The sequence below is a fragment of the Vollenhovia emeryi genome, unplaced genomic scaffold (assembly GCF_000949405.1).
Source record: "Vollenhovia emeryi isolate VEMERY1.0 unplaced genomic scaffold, V.emery_V1.0 DF939126.1, whole genome shotgun sequence".
NCBI lineage: Eukaryota > Metazoa > Arthropoda > Insecta > Hymenoptera > Formicidae > Vollenhovia > Vollenhovia emeryi.
In genome coordinates this window covers 2,916,003-2,938,196 of record NW_011967240.1, presented here as the reverse complement: position 1 = coordinate 2,938,196, position 22,194 = coordinate 2,916,003, and the positions used below count along the sequence as shown (strand labels likewise).

The following is a 22,194-nucleotide window of genomic DNA, read 5'->3' as shown; positions in this document are numbered from 1 at the left end:
GAGAGAGAGAGAGAGAGAGAGAGAGAGAGAGAGAGAGGGGGGGGGAGACGGAAGCTAATCGTCGATTACTTACGTGGCGCTTACAATCGCACGCTTTAGCTATTTCCCTTCGCGACTAAATGTCCCTTTCAACCGGAGTTTCGTTCTGGCACTGGATCGTGCGTGATACCTACTCGATTTGGCGTTTTCGACTTTAACCTCGCTTAGGAATGTCTTCAACAGCGAACCGGACACGACGGTTGCAACGACGCTCCTCCGTAACTCGTCCCGACACAGCCGCCGTTCCGTATACACTACACGAGACGTTGATCGCGACCGTTAAACACGAATTTTTTACCACGTATCCGCGAGCGGTGGTCGCGCGCTGCGTCCCCCCCACCGATATCTCCCGAGAACAAACGCAGAAACCAGTCTTCGTAAATTTCGCGGAGTAAATGACGCTTGATGTTTCCCGACCTGCACCGCTTTCCATCTTACATGAACAATGGCCGCTGCAATAAGACGCCGCGTCGCGTCGGTTCGTTTAACCGTCGATCAACCCGAGAAAGGGAGGAGGGGGGGAACCGCCTAAAGCTAATCGTCGATTACTTATGTGGCGCGTGAAATCGCACGCCTCAACTATTTCCCTTCGTGACTACGCTTTCCTTTCAACCGGAGTTTCGTTCAAGGCCCCAGATCGCGCGGGATACCTAATTAACTTGGCGCTTCGACTCGTAACCTCGCTTATGAATCTGTCTTTAACAGCGGACCGGCGGGCGACTGCAACCGACGCTCCGTGACTCGTCTCGACACAGCCGCTGCTCCGATACGCTTACGAGACGTCGATCGTGAAAGTTAAACGCGAATTTGTTACCACGTATTCGCGAGCAGTGGGTAGAGCCGCGTCCCCTTCGATTACCTTCCACGGCGAAGCTTCGGTGTGAAGTGAGCGCCGGCAGTGCCGGCACGGAGCGCCTCGCGGCGCGAAGGTCGCCGCGCTACAATAACAAAGCGAACGATAGCGCGCCGAGTAGTACGCCACGCGTAGTAAACACCGAGCCGTCGCGTGCCGTCGTTCGGAAATACGACGTATTGTAAAATAAAGGCACGTCGCAAGAGATCGCACTTGCGATTCTTGATACCCGCCACGACGACGCGGCGACGTCACGAAGTGAGGTGAGTACCACGATACGCCGAACCGTCCGCGTCGCGTCGTGTGCCGTTTGAAAATACGACGTATTATAAAGTAGAGGCACGTCGCAAGCGATCGCATTTACGTTTCTTGATATCCGCCACGACGACGCGGCGACGTTACGAAGTGAAGTGAGTCGCACCGAATCGTCGCGTGCCGTTCGAAAATACGATGTATTATAAAATAAAGACATATCGCGGAGTGGTCACATTTACGTTTTTCGATACTCGCCGCGACGAAGTGAAGTGAGTCTCATTGAGTGCTTTGCGACGCGGCCTATTCGAATGTTACTCAGTGAACAATAACGAGGTGAATGATAAAACGCCACGCATAGATTAATATCGAATCGTCGCGCGCCAAATCGTTATGAAATATTTTATGTATTGTACGATAAAGGCATGTCGCGAGTGGTCAAATTTACGTTTCCGATACCCGCCGCGACGTATTGAAGTGAAGTGAGTCTCATTGAGCGCCTCGCGACGCGGCCTATTCGAATGTTAGTCCGCGAACAATGACGAGGTGAATGATAAAACGCCACGCATGGATTAATATCGAGTCATCGCGCGCCAATTGTTATAAAATATTTTATGTGTTAGAAAATACAGGCATGTCGCGAGCGATAAAATTTACGTTTCCCGGTATCCACTACGACGTTTCGAAGTGAAGTGAGTCCCATTGAGGGCTTCGCGACGCGGCCTTTTCGAATGTTACTCCGTGAACACTGACGAGGTGAATGATAAAACGCCACGCATGGATTAATATCGAGTCATCGCGCGCCAATTGTTATAAAATATTTTATGTGTTACAAAATAAAGGCATGTCGCGAGCGATAAAATTTACGTTTTCCGGTATCCACTACGACGTTTCGAAGTGAAGTGAGTCCCATTGAGGGCTTCGCGACGCGGCCTTTTCGAATGTTACTCCGTGAACACTGACGAGGTGAATGATAAAACGCCGCGCATGGATTAATATCGAATCGTCGCGCGCCAAATCGTTATGAAATATTTCATGTATTGTAAGATAGTGGCGTGTCGCGAGTGGTGAAATTTACGTTTCCCAATTCAAAATGAAGGGAGTCTCACAGCGCGCCTCGCGGCGCGGCCTACCTGTTCGAGTGTCACCGCGCGAATAATATTATAACAAGGTGAACGATAGCGCGGCGCGCGGTATGCCGCACATAGATAAATACCGAACATCCCGCGCGTGCCATCCGTTATGCCGGAATATTTATAACGCGTCCGTAAAGTAAAGGCACGCCGAACATTGTATTCTTCGCGTTTCGCTCGCGCACGACTATCGCGTCGTATAATTAATTAATTCCAGCGATTAGCAACTGTAAATGTATCAGCCATTTATCGCCCGAGTGTTTCGCCGTCTATTCATAAAAATAAATCTCTATTTTGCCGCGAAAATTTTTCGCGATTACATGTGCCGCGTTTTCAACTTCTCGTTCGTCTGAATAAACGTCGGGTCGAGCTTAATTAGTGATTAATTTATGTGATTGATAAATACGGTTGTGCGTTGAATCGTATTTTAATACTTGTCAATCTGTTAGCATAAATTCAACATTTATATACAGTGCGATTGGTCGAAATTCTTTACTGTTTGGCATTTTGTTTGTAATTCGCGAAATTCGCGAGAGTCGAGCGAATCGTGGAGCCTCGTGTATTCTGTGATCGCGTTTCGATGGGACTCACCAATGTACATAACAAAGCGCGTGTCGCGTGTGGTTAACATCGAGAATGCCTCGCAAAGTGCCTCGTAATTTTTCTATTAGGGATATCGCTGACAACGAGTGTGATAATTGATCCTTCGCGTGACTCGTAACGAACGGATCTGTGAATAGAAGGAGACCTGGAAGGCATCGGACGAGCGATAACAGAGTGAGCAGATTATCTTTTATTTTATTACTTGCAGAATTTGTAACTATTTTATTTGCGAGGGGCAATTGTTACTTTAAATGTTAATTTTTGTGGATATTATAATTTAGACAAGAGAAAGGAGATCGTTTGAGTGCTGTAAACGAGTTTTATATAACTTTCATAATTTCCACATAATATTCTTAAAGTTTTATATCTTAATATCCGGGATATCTCAACTTTTTCGGATGAAGGTAGAAAAATACGAAAGCGTTCTACGCTCGGCTCCGCTCAAAAGTCAGGTACAACTTTTGCACCACGCCGACGCTTTAATGCCTCTTCGCAATAAACGGAGCTCATAATCACACGTCCGAGCGATTTTCATTCATGATTACACCTTCTTTTCATGCGGTAGCTTGAAGCTCCCTAAGGAGAGCTAGAGAACGGTAAGAATGAGGGATGCTCGTAGCGTATTTGAGAATGAGTAAATCGATTCTCAGGAACCTTGTGACCGTTTCATTAAGAATTCTGGAACGGTACTCGAGACGTTGCTATCCCGATAACGGGCTTATTCTTAGGATAAGTAATACTGTGCACGTGGGAGCAAATTCGATATAAAGGAAGAGGCTTCAACAGTCGTAAAATTATGCTAGTGATATTTGTGGATTCAAAATTGTTTAAGGGGTTATTCCACTTTAACGGCCCAAAAACTATGCTTATCTTTAACAATTCTTTTCGCAGTAAATACACCGTACAATAAAATTAATCCTCTTGGGATTTATTGGGACACTCTTAAATAACACAAACAAATTTTTGTTATAGTTTTAACAATTTTTGTAATTAAGCTTTTTCTACACCGGTCGAACGGCGTGTCAAAAAAGATGCAAGTCCGCTGCGTTGATGACTTCAATCATTCAGGCTTACCTGAAACAAAAAATGAAAAAGATTCTTAGTCTATGTGAGTGTCGCTATGTTCCGAACCTCAATTAGGAATTTTTATATAAAATGTACTTTTCAAAACTTGTTTTCAAACTGGCACCATTTTGTTATTTTTAAATAAAAATTCTTAATTGAGATTCGGGACATAGCGACACTCATATGGATTAAAAATCTTTTTGATTTTTTGTTTCAGTTAAGCCTGAATGACTTGTATATTTTCTGACACGCCATTTGGACGGTGCAGAAAACGCTTAATTAAAAAATTGTTAAAATTATGACGAAAATTTGTTTGTGTTGTTTAAGAGTGCCCTAATAAATCCTAAAAAGATTTATTTCACTGTACGGTGTATTTACTGTGAAAAATAATTGTTAAAAATAAGCATAGTTTTTGGGCCGTTAAAGTAGAATGACCCTTTAAAAGAGAGAGAACAAGATTGGCCCCATTTTTTCGCATTCGATTTTGGCCACAAAGTAGGTACCAAACTCGAGGTCTGGTCAAGATAATCGCAGATATGTCAGTCTCAGAGTGTACCTATTTAACGGAGATATCCGTCTCCAAAAATTCCAAAACCAATGCCTTCCCGAACGAAAAGACATTTCTTCTTTCACTGACATGCTCAGAATGGCAACTGAATTGCTTTGTCAAAATTATCTACAACCAGGTACCAAAGGCTCTTGCCCAAGTGGATGCACTGTTTGATGGATCCGAGTTGGAGTCGACTAAAGGTTTCCCAATGGTCGATGCTAATGACATCGTCCTGCATTTTCTATGAACCTAAGTAAGTTTTAGGTGGATTAAGTGAATTATTATCTGGGACTCTTTTATTTTCTACAATCTAGCCAATAAGTTCGGTCAAAGGCTTTCATAACGCTATTTTCCGAAGCTCGATATTTCTGGAACGTTAAATAGCTACACTCTGAGACTGACATATCTGTAATCAGCTTGAGACCTTTCGTTTGGTATTTACTTTGTGACCAAAATCGAATGCGAAAGAAATGAGGCCATTTTGCCTACGGACACTCGTTCTCACTCTTTCGTCGATTATTGAGGCTTATCAATTCTTGGAATTTCGGGCGTCGAACGCCGAGTGCCGGTTCCGAGAAATGACGTAGCGTCGTAAACACTTCGATCGAAAACAGTCTATTTTTATTGTACCAAATCATTCACGCGGCGACAGTTGAATGGATCGGATAGCGGCCCGCGCCGCTCCGCATATCGTATTATTCTTTCTTGATACGCGTTCGCGACAAGTGCGGGAAGAAACCGCGATCGTTCTCTGTGAACCATCGCGTGAATCCTCGCGAGTCGCTGTCGATGCTCGGTTAATCGGCAAGACAGAAATTTCGCGCGATTCACACATGAAATCAGTACGTCCAAAGATCAAAGCACTAGCTAACTTGAAATTACTTCTTCATTGCGATGACAATGGACGACAATTGTTTCGTTAAACGATGTTCGTATTCGGATACATCTCGTACAGTCGCATTGAATCTCTCGTCGCTTCGAGTGTAATTTGTTGGCTGCTTCTAAGTTGAAAGTGCGAAATAATACACCATTACTGGTTTTACGTCATTTTGACTATTGGTAAGTTTTTAAGACTTCTGTTGGTTATATGGCACCCTAAGTTATGGTGTTATATCCGTGTTATGTGTTCTGTGTATATTCGAAGGTTCCGGCTTTCTCTTTTTAACCTTCGACCCCTTGACCGTGAACAACTAATTCACAAATCCGTTTCCTTCGGTTATACACTGGAGTTCAGAGTTTATTCATACTGGCGATCATTTCAACTGCCAAAAACTGAAATTGTTTAGTAAAGAATGCTTCTCTGTAGTCGCAAAGATTTAGTTTCCTTCTCATTCTCACAGCCGAGATTGATCCTCGCGAAAGCTTTATCACGGAATTATATACATAACAAAAACAATTAATTATTTTCGTAAATTTCTCGTACAATTAAACATGGCAGCCTCGATTTACAGTTTCCAGCCTGGTTTATGAAATCGTTACATAAAACAGTTGTACAAATAAGGATTTAATTTACTGCAGAGCAGAATTATTTGCACGGAAGTTTTAGTTCGCCAAGGTAATTGTACCTTTCAATACAGTTAATTGATTAACTGTGTAACTGTCGTTGCTTAACAAATTTCATGAACGGGACTTTAGTAATTAAAGATCGAGTCTTTCAACACAACGAAATTATATTCGTAGAACACGAAACAATATTGTTAAGCAAACGCGCTAATTAAACCGCGAGAAAAATTATTAGTAGGTAATTAATTTACTTGCAAACTTGAAAAAGATTACAGATTTACTGGCAATGAATGTGCATTAATAACAGAGAAGGAAATATATAATTATGAACAATTTGCGACTGCTGTAAAAAAGTTGCGGAATTGTATTTAAATATGATTTCTTGTTAAAAATTATATTATTCTCTGGTATTACGCGGAAGAGATAAGAACGGTAAGATAACGCTCTGAGAATAAATGACTCGTCTCGATTCTTGGTAACTTCGTGACGATTTCATTAAGTATTCGCAAGAGAATCTGAGGTTACCCTCTTCCCATTATTAAGTGGAGCACACCTTGAAGCTACTGAAGAGCATAGTCAAAGCTCTTCACTTACAAAATCTTTTTTCCAAGATTACATAAGATAGTATTGTCATCTGATTTAAATTACAAATTTTAGCACAAGCGAAATAAGGCTCCTGTTTACGATCGTATACTCTAATCTCGCCTCACGACCGTTTTATGTGAATTATTCAAAATGGAGTTTTATATCGCGAAATGCAAACAGTTGCAAAGTCCCATTTTAAACAAAAGTCCAGCGAGCCTACGTTTAGCTGAGAAACGAAACGGTTAGGGGAAAGTCCTTTATTATGAGATAGCAGGTAATCGCAACGATTACACGATCTAACAATTAATTTTCCACTAAACAGATTTCACCCCAAGGGCAATAAATTCATGGTGGAACCAACAGATGATGCCTATTAATTTAGCAGAAACTCCGCTATTAGGAGTCTATTTCATAATAGGGGACTTTCCTCTACTTATATCTGACGTAAAACTTATTGTATATACTTAAATGTTACCACAAATTCTAAATTATTACCCTTTCAATGTTTCTTAATTGTAAATGACAACACAAGGTGCTGATTATCTTATACATTGGTTAAAATAAATGCACGTTTATAATCAATTTGGTTAAAACTCGAAGAGTGCATCAGTGATATATATCAGCGATATGTCAGCCGTACATGAAGAAGAAATATTTTATTTCTTTTAAATAATACATACATGCACGCTTTGTGTATCAGATATGAAACGGAACGATGTGGGAGATAATGACGCATTATATACATATATAGTGTAATGTAACCGTAAAGAATCTTAAATTATAATCTTACGGTGCCCTTGCTCTCGTAATAATATTCACATTGTCACGCGAAAAACTGCGGAGTGAACAATGAGTCCATAAAGAATTTTAATAACAGAAAGGAGAAATTTCCCTCGCCCTTATTACTTTTACGAATGACGCAGGCTTTGGTTTATTTCGAGATTACATAAAAATGATGCGATGCGAACTATGCGGCGATGGTAAAAAAGCTTGAGCCTCGAGACTTCCGTAGGAGTGTTCCTTTTATTGTTAGATCTTTCTCGTTATCACACAAGGCACGCACTCGAAGTAGAATATTCTATTTTGTAGGATGTAATGTGGCCGGAGAGCGCACCATCCCTTCCTGCAAATATTTTCTCCAAGCTCGTGAGCTCGTTCGTGTACGCCTGATTAAATAAAGAAAACGGATACGGCGCGTATTATCGGGAAACTAAGTCCACGGCATAATAGAATTTTCCCTTTGTCCTGATGAAGATAAAGGCCAGTTCTCTGCTTAATGTACAGTTTATTGAATTAATTTGTCCCACCTCAACGTTATTACATGTATATCTATTTATCTAATTATTACTTTCACTAACAATAAGACAAATTTCTCTATCTGGTGCTCTAAGTGTAAGACTAATCACACTTTTGCACATTAATAAGATATTAATAAATCGAACAAGGAATAGGCTGGCATTTTTCGTTGTTGCTACGTCGATTAAAAAATTCGTTTCAATGGGGGGACCACCGTTCAGCTTTTTCTGCTATAAGCTCTTATTTGCAGTATTAAATGAGTGGAAAGCCAGCCATCACCAAGAATCTTTAAGAAATTTAAAACTCCTGAATAACTCTAAGCCAGAGGAGTAATCAAGCCGCAGGTTAAAGGGGCACATGATGAAAAAGAATTTAATTAAGCTATCCCTTGGATCAGTCTTACGTGACTTCATATATAGTTATCGTTTTTTTTCACCATTGCGATCAGAAGAAAATCTTTAATGAAGAAAAATTTATCTCGGCGACAGTAGGACAACAGGTTTTATCAATTAAAAGAAAATATTTTGATACCGATCGACAAGTTCGCCGTTAATAGAAGCGCTCATTTTAAAGATGTCAGTTATATAATGTTTTATTGGGAGAAAATTTGTGCCAAACTTGAAAAACAGGCATTATATTAATATTTCATCAGATAGTTTAAAAATTGTAGTTTTCTTATAAAATATTATTATGTAAAAATATTCTGCTTACGTAATATTACATAAAAATGACTCTTAAATATTAAAAAGCATGCATATCGATTCCTCTAAAAATTTGAATATTGACATTTGCAAATTTCTCTCACAAGAAACTTTTAATTTAATGTAACATCACTCACCTTTCACGTTTTCGATATAGAACCAATGGAAAAAATGACATAAAAGAAATTACGTTTCTGTATTATTTTTAACGTTTAAGTGAAAATGCTGCTTAAATGACTGGACAAGTAACACCGTTGGCCTCACTCGTATTATTTTGCAAAACGAGTATCGCGTGTAGCTTGCTTAAATAATCACTAAAGTTATGACAGGGCTGTTGATTTTTACAACAAGAGAAAAGTCGGTTCTCTCGGGAAAAAGTTGCAAAAATAAGTATCGCGTCAATTCGCGTCCGAGTGCATGTAAAAAGTTGGCGTTTGTTCTTGTTAGTTAACGCAAATGGAACGGAATCGAACGGGGTGTAAGACAAGCGAGGTAGGACGTCAAAGGCCTGGGGTAGACTCGTCCATAATTAGCTCCCGCTGGTCTATTCGAGTCTGCTTTAACGCAACGCTACTGAGATTTAATCGTACGTCGTAAATTGCATTGAATCCAAGTAGTACCAGAATTCATATTTAAGAAATATCTTAAGTAATTTTATCGTAAATAACGAGTAATACAACCGGAGAATATAAGTGGTAAGGAGAGAACGCAAACTGGAGAATACTTCTCTTTTCTCCAAAGATTTCGGTGATCGCGTTATCTGGCCATTTTGCGTAACTAATAATTTAATGTATTTACTAATATTATCAATTTATATTTTAGTATTAATTTGCACGCATAAACGCATTCAAGATTTTTCTTAACTTTTCTTATAAATTTTTATGTCAAGATATTATTATAGCAAATTTAAGTAAATGTCGATAAATAAAAAAATTTTTGTGCAATAGGACAATCGGATATCTGATCGGTTTGGTTAATTTAACTTCTGCATAAAATGCTAAATCCTTCTTGTCAGAATGTTTATTGTAAGTTTAAATCAGTTTGGTTAAAGCTATTTTTACATTTTCAGCATGCAATTGTGGGCTAACGCGAAAACTCGCCTGTAATCTTTTATATTGAGATTGAATTTTTCGGAAAAATTTCGGCAGAATGCGCCTTAAATTTGGAAGAATATCACTACGAATAACGTTTCAAGAGAGTAACGTTTGCCTTCGCGGTAATTTATTTTACTGCGCGAGATGTCAAGATATACTGCACACTTAAATGCTACTCTGTAGTTACGACGGCAGTTTGTTTTTATTGCGGCCGTTTATTATCAACATATTTTCTAAACGTATACAGCAAAATTCCGTCACGACGATTGATCATTGATTGCACGATAATTAATAAACTTATATCGATATATTATACCAATGTTTATACGAGTAATTTGATAGTAACAAAATTTTTAAGCAGATGCAAGTTTGGCTCTGCTAAGGTTCACCTCGAATTTGTTGCAGTTTACGAAGTTATTTATTTGTAATTAAAATTGCATTATCATTAGTACTTTTTGTATCTTGCAGTTCCTTGCTTACTATTTTACTTAATTATTTTCAATTCACGCTTTCTCACTTATACTACAATTTTATGCTATGCAACTTACGCCGCTGAATTAGGACGGATTTTGAAATTAGAATCACTATTTTTATTAATAGAGGATTCTAATACGAGACAGTAGGTTTTCAACGTCCAAATTCACCCACAAATCTTTTTTCGCAACGTTTACATGATCTAACAATGAATTTTCCACTAAACAGATTTCACTCCAAGGGCAATAAATTCATGGTGGAACCAGCAAAAAAGATGATGCCAATTACTTTAGCAGAAACTCCGCTATCCCATATTAGGAGCCTATCTTATAATAGGGTACTTTCCTCTAGTAATTTTTAAGTAGAAGTTAATGAGCGCGAAATAGGATTAATTGCGATATATAAATTAGAAAAGAGTAGGTAGCCATTGCTTGCCCTCGTGACCGAAAGAGCAACATTAGGGGCAACTGAATTATCCCTAAATTATTGCAGGGTAGGAATAAACTGACGGGTTTACTTCGGGGACATCAGTGCTCTGGTATTAGGTTCTTGCTCACGTGTTCTCCAATATTGTTTTGTCTCCTGAGTAAAGAAAGATAGACGTCCTACACAAGTCTACGTTCTCAATCACGAAAATTGTATAACATAATAGTATTAAACAAACGGCTATTATACGAGTGTGATAAAACAAATTTCGTGATAAAGGACTTCTGTATATAGAAAGTGGGAATAAAAGTAATAGAAAGTATAAAACAACGGGGAGGAGAATAAAATAATTTGCTTGAAAGATAGTAAATGTAACGTCGATATCGACTGCTTCTGCTTTACATATTTTTATGTAAATGAGTCGTAGCAAAATACTTATAGTTTCAATTTTAATTAAGCGTATGACTTGTAAATATATGCAATTTCACAATTCTCTAAGCAAAGCGACAAAACTCAAACGTTTAATTTCAGAATTCGAAGGGATCGATTTAATTGTCCTCGAATGTTTACCGTGTCGAGTCCACCGATTACATCGGCTCGCTGTATTCCAGTATCAAAAAGTTAATGTGATTGCTCGTTACAGCGCCGACGAGGGCTTCGACGGCACTTACCCGACGAACGTCGTCGTAAAGAACAATGGGACCTGCTTGTACGTGCCGCCCGGTATATTCAAGAGCACTTGCAAGATAGACATTACCTGGTTTCCCTTTGACGATCAGCGCTGCGAGATGAAATTCGGTTCCTGGACGTACGACGGCTTTCAGGTGAGCATAGGGGATAAGGCATTACGGAATTGGGTCAGCAAATCGTCGTCGCTTCCCGATCCATCCTGTCCCGATGTTCGCTTCTTCAGTATAGACACCGAACTTACAAATTTTCCAATCTGTCGGAAGCACGTCGGTACTTCTCGACGGTATAGTCCCAAGACCCGGAAATAATTCAAAGCGGGCGGCGCCGAGTAGTTTGATTAGCGCACGAGAACGAGAGAAAGAGGCAGACGGGCAGAAAGAATGAGGGAAGGGAAGAGAGAGAGAGAGAGAGAGAGAGAGAGAGAAAATTTTCACTGTTTGACACTGTAAGATTCGCTTGCGAGAACGATTCGTGAAATTCCTAAGAACGGAGCTTTGGGTAAAGTACTCCGATCGCGTAATGCTGGCGCATTTTCCACGAGTGCATTCTCCGATGCAAGCCGGGACTGCGCTCGTTTGTCCATGAACAAAATTGAATGATTATTTGAATCGAGCGAGAAAAGTCTGTACAAAATAATTACATAAAAAAGAAATTTATACGTTCTGTTCCCTGCAAAGTATAATTGGATGCCATATATTTGTGCCAATTTTGTTTTAGCTTTGAATATCTTGGTATTCATCGAAAAATTCTACTAAGAGAAAGTCTTCGTAAAATTAAATAAGATTTTCTTTGTTGTTTACTTTCTGATTTTTATCTCCTCTAACATTCACGGTTTAAAACCATTTCTGCAATGAGAAAAATTTCCATCGGATAAACTTATTAAATAGTGTTTCCGATGGTTAATTTTTCCGATTACGCTTTCCGATTAAATTAAGGATACATCCGATGAAATTTATCCGATAAAATACAGTTACCGATAAAATTTTATTGAAAAACCGATCATATGTTTCATCGGATATACAATTTTATTGGATATATCCGTTTGTTATTATGTAATTGATTTATCCGATTATATTCAATCGGACATTTTTCTCAGTGTGCGTGTTTGAATATCAATGCAAAATCTCTTTGCATGCCGTCAACACTTTTGTTGAAGATATGTCGTTTTATTCTTTAAGTAACGTATCTATCAAACGATTTGTATAAAAATACATTGATTTAATAAACTTCTAAAAATTATAGATATAAGATACATAATTTATATAATAAAATATAAATAATAAAAGCTCTAAGAGGGACATAATGTAATCTCGGAGATTTTTACTTGCTCATAAATTTTATTGTAAGTTTTTACAAGAATTCGCGCGTGACGTTAAAACATTTTCTGTACAATGCTCGAGATACGCGGTTGTACTAGATTCAGCATACGCTCCAGAGATACCGCAACAAGCGAAATGCACTCGGTGTTTGGTCGAAACATCGGCATAGACGGCAAACGCCATTTCAGTGAATCGCAGAAAATTTACGAATCATGGAAAATGCGTTTAAAGGACAATGAACGAGAGAATACGCAATTCGCGATTCTCGCCAGCGCGCGATTTTTCTGTCGCTATTTCATCCGTATACCATTCACTCCGTGTTAGAAAGAAATCTTTTCTGGCGCTCACATGTCTTAAATGAGTATCGAAAGTAGAATATAATATACTAATATAATATAATATACATTTTTTAAGAGAAATTTGACTTAAATTATATACGTATAATAAAAGTTGTAAATTAGTGAAGATACAAATTTACCTAAAATTATTTTACACAAGATAATTTTACACAAGATAAATAACAGAAAAGAATATCGCGACGTGCCGATTCCTTGATGTTCCTTATAAAATAATGTTAACTTGAAGCCAGCAGTAGAAGGCACAGTTTAGAAAATCATGTTTTGTAGATAGCTGCGTAGCCGTGTAATGTTACCCGATTACGGTAACGATAATTTTGCTAACGACAAAAGTTTCATAGTCGCGTGCAATTTGCGCATGCCGATTTATCGCGCAAATGTGCGTCTGTGCCACACGACCAATGTACCTAGCGAGCCCTCAATTGTCGAGCGTGCAACTTCGGAATAATTAAAATTGAGGATGCGAATTACACGGTGCCAGGCAATTCGAGGACGCTCAGGGGTTCATTAAGGAGGACAATAAGCAGAACGAAATGGAAGCGAATGGAGGCAAAAGGAAGGAAGCCAGTGGAATATGCCATGCTTTTCCCAAGCTCGGTTCGATCCGCTGAATACGAACGAGATGCAAAACAGACTTTTCGATTTGATCGTCCATTTTCATTTAACAATTCGCTCCCAGATATTAATTCGTCATAGATTGCGCCCGAACGTCAACGCGAAAAAAGTTTGCATCGATATTCAAACGCGCGGCAGAAATTGCGGCAGGTTTGCGAAAGCTTTATATAGAACTACGTAAATATACATGAACTCACATGAACTATATCAACAAGACTATATAAAGTCAATAAATCAACAGAGCATTTGGTAAAAAATAATATTATTCGCGTTTCATGTTTTGTTATCGTTTTATTATTAATTTGAAGGTACTTGTACTTACGCGATTTGTCATTGTCAATCTTTGTACAAATATACGTAACACTCCACTTTTATAAATTGTTAGAAGGTGTGCTGCGATATTCGATAGTATCACATTTAAGGAGAAATAATAAATTACAGTAAATCTGTTTTTTTTTAATATCAAAAGTGCTCCGAAAAATCTGTAGCGCAAAGAGAGCTCTGGCTTTAATATATGGCACGTTATTCTTTCTAACGAATAAAAAGCGACAACTTGTGTGTCCCTGCCGTACTGTTAGAACAGACTTTTCCGTAGCTCTTGAAACAGCCGTCTTACATGCGGCGCGGTTGCAATAACTTTCCTTTAATCGACCGTCATAAATTGTCGACAGTTGGATCTGCAGCTGCAGGACGAGACCGGAGGTGACATCAGCAGTTTCATCACTAACGGCGAGTGGGATCTGTTGGGTGAGTTTTTACAGTCCTTATCGGGAACCGTTCACGTCGCCACGCCCGGATAGTTTGCCCCGGCGCCAAAAGTGATTCCCGGCCGATTAGCAATTCTAAAGTCTTGCACGGCCACGGGCGGATGATCAATCGTTTCGCAAATCGGAACCGGTATTGATCCTCACTTTGTCCCTGTCAAAATTGCCTGCATCTGGGTCAGGCGGGACGTGGCGGCTCGCTTCGCGCGCGTCCGAAGTTTAGTGTTTTCGCTGGCGAACACATTGGGCGATCGGTAAAGTGTCGCGAGAGAAATTGCTTGATTCGAGAAGCGAATAATAGTTCGTAATAGTCCATGAATAATCGCCTGAGAACTTGTCGAAGGGCGGATTTAAGCTACGATGTTTCACTTCCAGATGTCTATGCCGTATAACTGGCCAACTCTTGTTTACTCTTGCTGTGCAAAATAATTGTTGGATCTCCAGCCACGCGAAAGCTTTCGTTTAAATTTGCAAGATCGTATTTACAATTTAAATATAGGCAGGCAGGATTTTAAATACTGCGAATAATAAAATTTTCCTTTTATTCCGATATTTTATATAAAGTTAGTTTTCGTACATCGAAACCCATCTATACTCGAAACGATAGTCCGCGAGGTAGAGTCGCGTGAACTACATTTTAAAACTCAATTTTAAATTCAGAGAATACGTTTTTCACAATACATAAAATATTTATTAAATTTAAATTTACAATGTTACATATTTTGTCAAGATTGAAATAATGACAAGGTCAATTGATGACATCTTCCATTAATAAGGACTTTGAATTGGCAGAACTAAGAAAAGAGTTGCAATTACATGTACTCTATTATTCGATTACACGCAATACAAATAGGTTGAAAATGAAGTTATGAATGAAATTCATGTAATATCCGTATTGCAGCGCAAAGATAGAAACATCTGGTTTGTACTTTTCCCTCTATAATTGCCAGAGAAACATTACGATTATGATGTACTGTCCAATTACGTGTAATTTGCCGTTGATAAATTTATGGTGGGCAAACGTAAGAAATGGTGTGCCGTCTTTATTGTTCCTCCAACGCAGGAATAAAAGCATTCGCTTCGCGTATCTCGTGTATCTCGAAAAATTGTACGATGCATTACGCGTGGGAATAGCGTAGGTCGGCGTACACGTGCAATGTATGTGCCGCGGTTATGAGACTTGTGGTAGAAATGTATCTTAAGTAACTGCAGCTGCAGCAAAGCGCACCAGTTTGTACCCGGTGGAAAAGCGTAAGATAGAATCTTCCGTTTTTTTTTGCCCTGTTGCACGGGATAATTCAAGGAGGAGCCGAGAGAAATTTTTCCCTCCCAGCAACTTTTTGTTACGTTTCAAAGTGCACTTTGTTTTATTGGCAGCGCATCGATCGCCGGGGCATATTTAAGCGCTGGATTGAATATTTACCTGAGAATTTCTGTTTGGCAAAAATTTCAAGTTCATCGCTTGTTGGAACTATCTGTCAGGCATGGATGAACGGTATTAACTCCTCGTTGTCACACTGGAGTCACTTTAACTTCAGCGAGAGTTTAAGACAAGAGTCAAAATAATTATATAAATAAATACATTTTTGTAGTAAGCACATCTCACTTTTCTCTAAAACGACCCTTTTCATTTTTTAAAACAAATACCTTCTTTGGAACGCGCAGTATTACACAAAGTTTCTTTTAAAGCGTTATCCGTCTAGAGTATGGACACCGTTCAAATTTTTCCAAAAAATATTAAATCTTTAAAGAGCTCTGAAGTTTTCAGTAAAAAAGTCATCCTTCCCGACTTTTTACATTCGTAATTTGTTTAAGCATGTTAAAATTAAAATTAAAAATTTTTTGACCCATATTTCAGAACGTTTGAAGAATGTTCAGTAACCTTTTAATCCGGTGCAACGAATAGTTTAGACATGGCAACCATTTAAAGTTGCTGGGATCACTTTGACCCTGTGTGACCAATTTGATATTCTACTCAAGCGTGACCACGAGGGGCTAATGCGAACCATTAATTTCTCAGTAAATTCTCAAGTGCAAGAATCTTTTCAACGTTCAAGTGTACTATAAAATATTTTACCTTGTTTTCAACAGTCTGAATTTTATAATTTTTATAAATTTTAATCGTGCACCGCGTCTTCGGTCTCCTACTTGTGTTTCTTAGAATTAAACGTCATCTACGTCAGTAATGCACTCATTGGTATTAATTCCTCTTTCTGTCTTGCTTAGGGGTACCCGGTAAAAGGAACGAAATCTACTACAACTGCTGCCCGGAGCCGTACATAGACATTACTTTCGTCGTCATCATCAGAAGACGCACACTCTACTACTTCTTCAACCTGATCGTGCCGTGCGTCCTGATTGCCAGCATGGCCGTCCTCGGGTTCACCCTGCCGCCCGATTCCGGCGAGAAACTCTCCCTCGGCAAGTTTCAACTCGATGCAAAACTCCGATTGCCCCCGACAGCCCGTAAACGCTCTCGCGATTAGGCACGTCCCTGTTTGCTAAGAGCATCAGACGTTTGCGCGATTAGGTCCGACCTAGTTCCGGTTGGCAGGTTCTCCCGCATCCGGGCACCGTGAAGAAACTATTTTGTACCGCGTCCTCGCGAGTTTCTTTCGCAATCGAGGATCGTGGAACTTTATCGACATTTCAATGTGGAAATTAGCATCAATGAGAAATTCCGCTATACGAAAACTTGGTTCGTCGAGGTTCAAACTTCGAATGCGATTTCGCATTGTCGCGCAATTATTACCGCGAGGAGAACAATCGAAATCTCGCAAGACGCATGCCGCGCGGCAACTGCAAATCTAAATAACACATTTACAGAAATATTTTCGGAACAAATTGCTAAAATAGATTTAAAACTTTAAAAGGGGACATTTTTATTCTCTTTATTATTTTATTGCAAAAAAAAAGAATTGATTTCTCTATAATTACTTTTAACACATTCTATTTAACCGCATTTTCAACGGGATGTTTTTTTTTTCCAAAATATCGATGAATATAATGTGCGGGTAGAGCAAAATGAAAAATCATCGTAACTCCAAAAATGACAAATGATTCACAATTAACACGGTGGCTTAGCTGACAGTTCGCCCAGCATAAAAATGCCCGGCGTCATCTCAGTGCAACGTAACGAAGCGCTTTCATTTTCTTTCCCCCGCACGCATAGTTGTAACATTACAATTATATAGATAGAGAAAGATTGCATCGATGCTATCCGTGACATGTTATTTCATTGTTTCCCCGTAAGCGTGGTCGTTCTGGAATTTACCAAGAAGCCGGATGCCCGGGAGAAATCCTGCCTCCTACGGCTCGAATCGCTCGGCTGCATAATTCCGATTCCTTGCCTGCCTCGCCTCACGCTGCCATGTAAACGCTCCCGTGATTAGAGCCGGGGTGCGGGAGTTCCCTAAGCGCATCGAGCGTTTACGCGATTAGATTTCGCCCCGATCCCGATTGAAACGGCGTCCTGGTGCGCAAACTTCGGCGGGCCTTCTATTCAGGTCGTAGAGTTTCTTCGAGCGTGCGAGCGCGTTGCTGAATATCCATCGAATTCGGAAGCGATCGCGACAATCGCCGTCATCGACGCGGAGATACGCCGACAATGGAATGACAATGTCGAACAATCGCAGACGTCTTCGTTGCGAATTTCCTTAAGGTTTATATCTACTCGTAGATCGAGATACGATTAACAATGGGCTCTGCACGGAGGCAGAGCACTTTAGGGCGATTTTCTCAGCGTTGAGAGCGATATGTAAACAAATGTGAATATGGATTAGACATTTTGTATTTGACAATTATATTCTATATTTGCAATTATATAGTTTTTCCATTAAGAATAGATCGATTTATATCGAAAAAGTTTGAAGATATGGAGCATTGTGTAATGCACAGATTGTCTAATCTTCTTTTTTTCTTTTCTCTTTATTTCTCCGCTCTCTAAAAGTTAATCAATGAATTATTACTGAAAACAGTGAATAGTCGGTGATTTGCAGATATAAGTATACTACTGAAAATTGCAGTGGTGTACTTATAACTGTGAATCAATGACTATTCACTGTTTTCGGTGATAATCCGCCGATTGACTTTTAGATAGTGTAAGAGATTCAATTCTTTAAGCTTAAATTACTTGGATTTCTTATCTCGAATTTAATTGTTTATAAATCGCCTTAAAAACGTGGCACAGATTTTCCACTACGTTGAAATGATTGCAAACGTCCTGTTTCAAGAGAAAACGAAACGAGTTGGAAAGAAAACAATGCGGCTCAATCACAATTGACTTTCGTTTCTAAGGAACTCGAGGGCAACTCTTATCACGAGGGTAACGCGTTATCACGAGCCTCGATAAAGCTCGAGTAAAGTCTGATATTCAGATGAGGCATCTGCTGCAGATGCCGCGGCGTTTTGAAAGTCTAAATAATTTGGAAGTGCCTCTTAACGCGACGCGGTGGTTCGCGAGTGAGTACCGAGTTCAAAGCCCGAGCTGTGCCGGATACTTAAGGTACTTGGTGCGAACTGTCTCTGAAGTTTCTTACTCAAGATCTAATCGAAACTAGGAATCGGTAAAATTGCATCGTTCGCTCTTAAAAAGATATATTTCTCTTTGTAAATTCTCTATATAAATTTGTTCTTATGTCCTCAAAGAGTATAAACAGAAATGTAAAGAATACCTTTATGTGTCACCGCATTCGATACGGCGAAGTTGGAGAAACCACATCGCCTTAGGGTATACGGACTGAGAATCGAAGAGCCTTCAGCGTGGGTTGCTGGAGGCCCTTCGAGCGTTCAAGGACCGAGGGTTGATCCCGCCTGACCACCTCCTCGACGCGCACTCGACTTTAACATTAATTAATCGAAGCCAACGAACCTCTTTTGCAGGGGTAACCATCCTCCTGTCCCTTACTGTGTTCCTGAATATGGTTGCCGAGACAATGCCGGCGACGTCCGACGCTGTGCCGCTTTTAGGTAAGCTTGTTTTGACTGGTTTTCGAAATGATTAATTTTCAATGTGAGGAAGCAGCGTGATTGATCGCCTCTATTGCGAGCCGTTTGAGTGGAAAAAGGGCGAGAAGAAGGGAACAAATCCTTGTTCCTTTCCTCTCACCCTATTTTTCTAAGACATTGTTCCCTGATTGTGCATCGCCTACAAGCAGATGCTAACTAATACTCTTTGACTTAAAGTTAAAGCAATTTCACAGCAATATTATGTCACTAATGTCTATGAATTTATGTATGAATTTTGTAATATATGAATTTTAATATGAATTAATGTAATCTGTATTTATAATCGTAAGTTTAATCGCACAAGTACAATTTTAGTTTTAGAAAAATATCATTTGTTTACATTAGATGTGATTGTACATATATTTAAAGGAAACTATAAATTTTTAGACCGGTTCATCAATTGCATTTAATGTATAATTGAAACATAATATTTCTGCTTCTATTACAAAAGTTATATACTACAGGAAAAGAATTGACAATAAGTTGAGCAATATTAATGCCTATCCAACGAATATAATAAAGTTGGAATTTTTTGAACATTGAAGCAGAGTCACTTGTTTACTAATTTAGGTTTCTTTTAAATTCTTACACTTATCTTTTACTATCTTGTATTTACTCTTGTGTTTTTCAGGAACATATTTCAATTGCATCATGTTTATGGTGGCCAGTAGCGTAGTCAGCACGATCCTCATCTTGAACTATCATCATCGAAATGCTGACTCCCATGAAATGGGTCGATGGGTAATTTCCTACGATCGATATCAAAGCATATAACATAACACTGAGATTGTTACAATTTAATCACCTTGTATTTCGATGCCAGCACTGCAGTGCTAGTGTTGCGTTAGTTAATTAGTCAACACCTTGAACACAGTAAAGCATTCTAAATATAACTAGTGTCGAATTAATCTACACTTTTCTTGTTACATCTGTGAAGTGTATACTTTTGTTTTAAATTTCTATCTAAATTTAAGTGAAACTTATCGAGGTACACGGGCTTTCCGCAGCAGAGTTAATGACAAATTTGCGATAAGACAATAAAATGAAAGCAGTGACTAATTTTGTCGGCGTACAGTTAATCGGACGGAGTAGAACGCATTAATATCCGATAAAATCGGTACAAACCAACGATAAACTATCTCTAGAATTTTACCTTACAAATTATTTATTCGCTATCTATTTATCTGTGTATTTTCTTCCAATTGTTTCTGGAATTAAGCAATTTTTTTACAATACTTTCTGAGACTATTTCTTAGAAACGTACTAGCTAAACATCTTATTAAGGTCCTTTTTATTCTCGCAAGAGATATGAAAATCATTTTGTTGAAGCTCGATTCAATTCGTTGCCGGTGCTATATGACTTCCGTACGTATCGGTAGATAATTATGGTTTTAATTAAAATGCAACTCGCCGTTGTCGAGGCCGATACATCGCTCTCTTTTCATCATGGATAAATCAGGAATTTTATGGGCGAATAATTAAGGGCTACTCTGCCGAATGCACGCTGCGATAATAAATCACGTATAATCGAATTTTTCGCCGGACGTCACGTTAATTAGAATGTAAATTTCGGAGATTGATTTCCCGCGCGATCAGATTTCTGTAAACGGAACACACGCACCTAAGCTAAGTTAAATTAACGAGTGTGAATGATTCTAAGCCGCAAAGTGTCAAGAAGCTCAAATAGGGAAATAAAATAGATGAGAACACTTGTGCAAATGGCTTTCTTAAACTTTAATTAGTCATCGTCATGTGCGAATAACATTGACAATTATATTTTATATTGACTTGTATTTTAACTTGATCTGAAAACACAGCAGAATAAATATTTAAGAAAGGCTGTTATAAAAAGTAATAGGCAAAATCAAACTTTCTTGCATAATTAGATTTGATTACATTATTGCATACATCTGCACACAATTAGATACGTATTAGACTATACTATCAAAACTTTTTTATTACAGGTTAAAGTACTTTTCCTATTTTGGCTACCTCGAATACTCCGTATGTCAAGGCCAGAACCGGAAGACAAGGAAGTACAAAAGTCTCAAAAGCCATCTCCAGTCACGGGTAAGATAAATTTCGTACGGAGATCATAAGTCAGACAGTTGGCTCGCTGATGACAGCATTGTTTATGCGAGTAACTTAAATGTGACAAGTCAACGTAATGTTCTTATCTACTGTGTTAGTAATTGTATATAAGTTCCAAGTAGCTCTTAGCTTGAATGAATAATTTTTGCAAGAAAAATATTATTATTAGGCTACCAAGATCCAGCACGATCGAAAGTGGGACATTTTCTAATTGCAACAACTCGTTTTCGGATGACAGGTGCGAGCAAGTCATACGGCGATCTGGAGCTGCATCAGAGGAGTAGTAAGTCCCTCCTGGCGAACGTCCTGGACCTGGATGACAACGCGCTGGCGTCTCACAACAATTTGCTGAACAATGTGTACAGCACACCCGGACCTCATCACGCGCACGCGATGGGTCACGGCCACAGTCACATACACACGACGCCCCATCATCATCACAGCCACGCACCCACGACGCCGCACCATCAACACGCGACGCAGACGCCCATGCACTCATCGTACCCCGGCCATCAAATCTCGCATACGCCGCACCATCATTCACATCCGCAAGACGCGCCAACGCCGCAGGTCGAGACGATGCTTCAGAACGCGTGCTTCTGCGCTCGTTACGAGCTTGTACTAATTTTGAAGGAGATTAAGGTAACGATCTAATTCAACAATTGGAAAAATGTTGGGATTTCTCTAGTGTCTTTAAAGTTGTTAAATATTTAACTTGAGGAGATCCTAAGGTCTTCTGAAAGTTTCCAAATAATAGGGTAGCGGGGGGCCCTTTGAA

The 22,194-nt window shown here is 39.2% G+C and overlaps 1 protein-coding gene across 1 annotated transcript in view; it reads left to right on the top strand.

The window, feature by feature from the left end:
- The window catches only part of LOC105569020 (neuronal acetylcholine receptor subunit alpha-7-like), a 218,285-nt gene that overhangs the window by 185,599 nt on the left and 10,492 nt on the right, over positions 1 to 22,194 (top strand). The window contains exons 5-11 of the mRNA XM_012025139.1: positions 11,218 to 11,398; positions 14,226 to 14,301; positions 16,545 to 16,739; positions 19,200 to 19,286; positions 19,957 to 20,066; positions 21,290 to 21,395; positions 21,655 to 22,058. Of these exons, the coding sequence (XP_011880529.1) occupies positions 11,218 to 11,398; positions 14,226 to 14,301; positions 16,545 to 16,739; positions 19,200 to 19,286; positions 19,957 to 20,066; positions 21,290 to 21,395; positions 21,655 to 22,058 (1,159 nt within the window). The remainder of the gene's footprint in view (positions 1 to 11,217; positions 11,399 to 14,225; positions 14,302 to 16,544; positions 16,740 to 19,199; positions 19,287 to 19,956; positions 20,067 to 21,289; positions 21,396 to 21,654; positions 22,059 to 22,194) is intronic.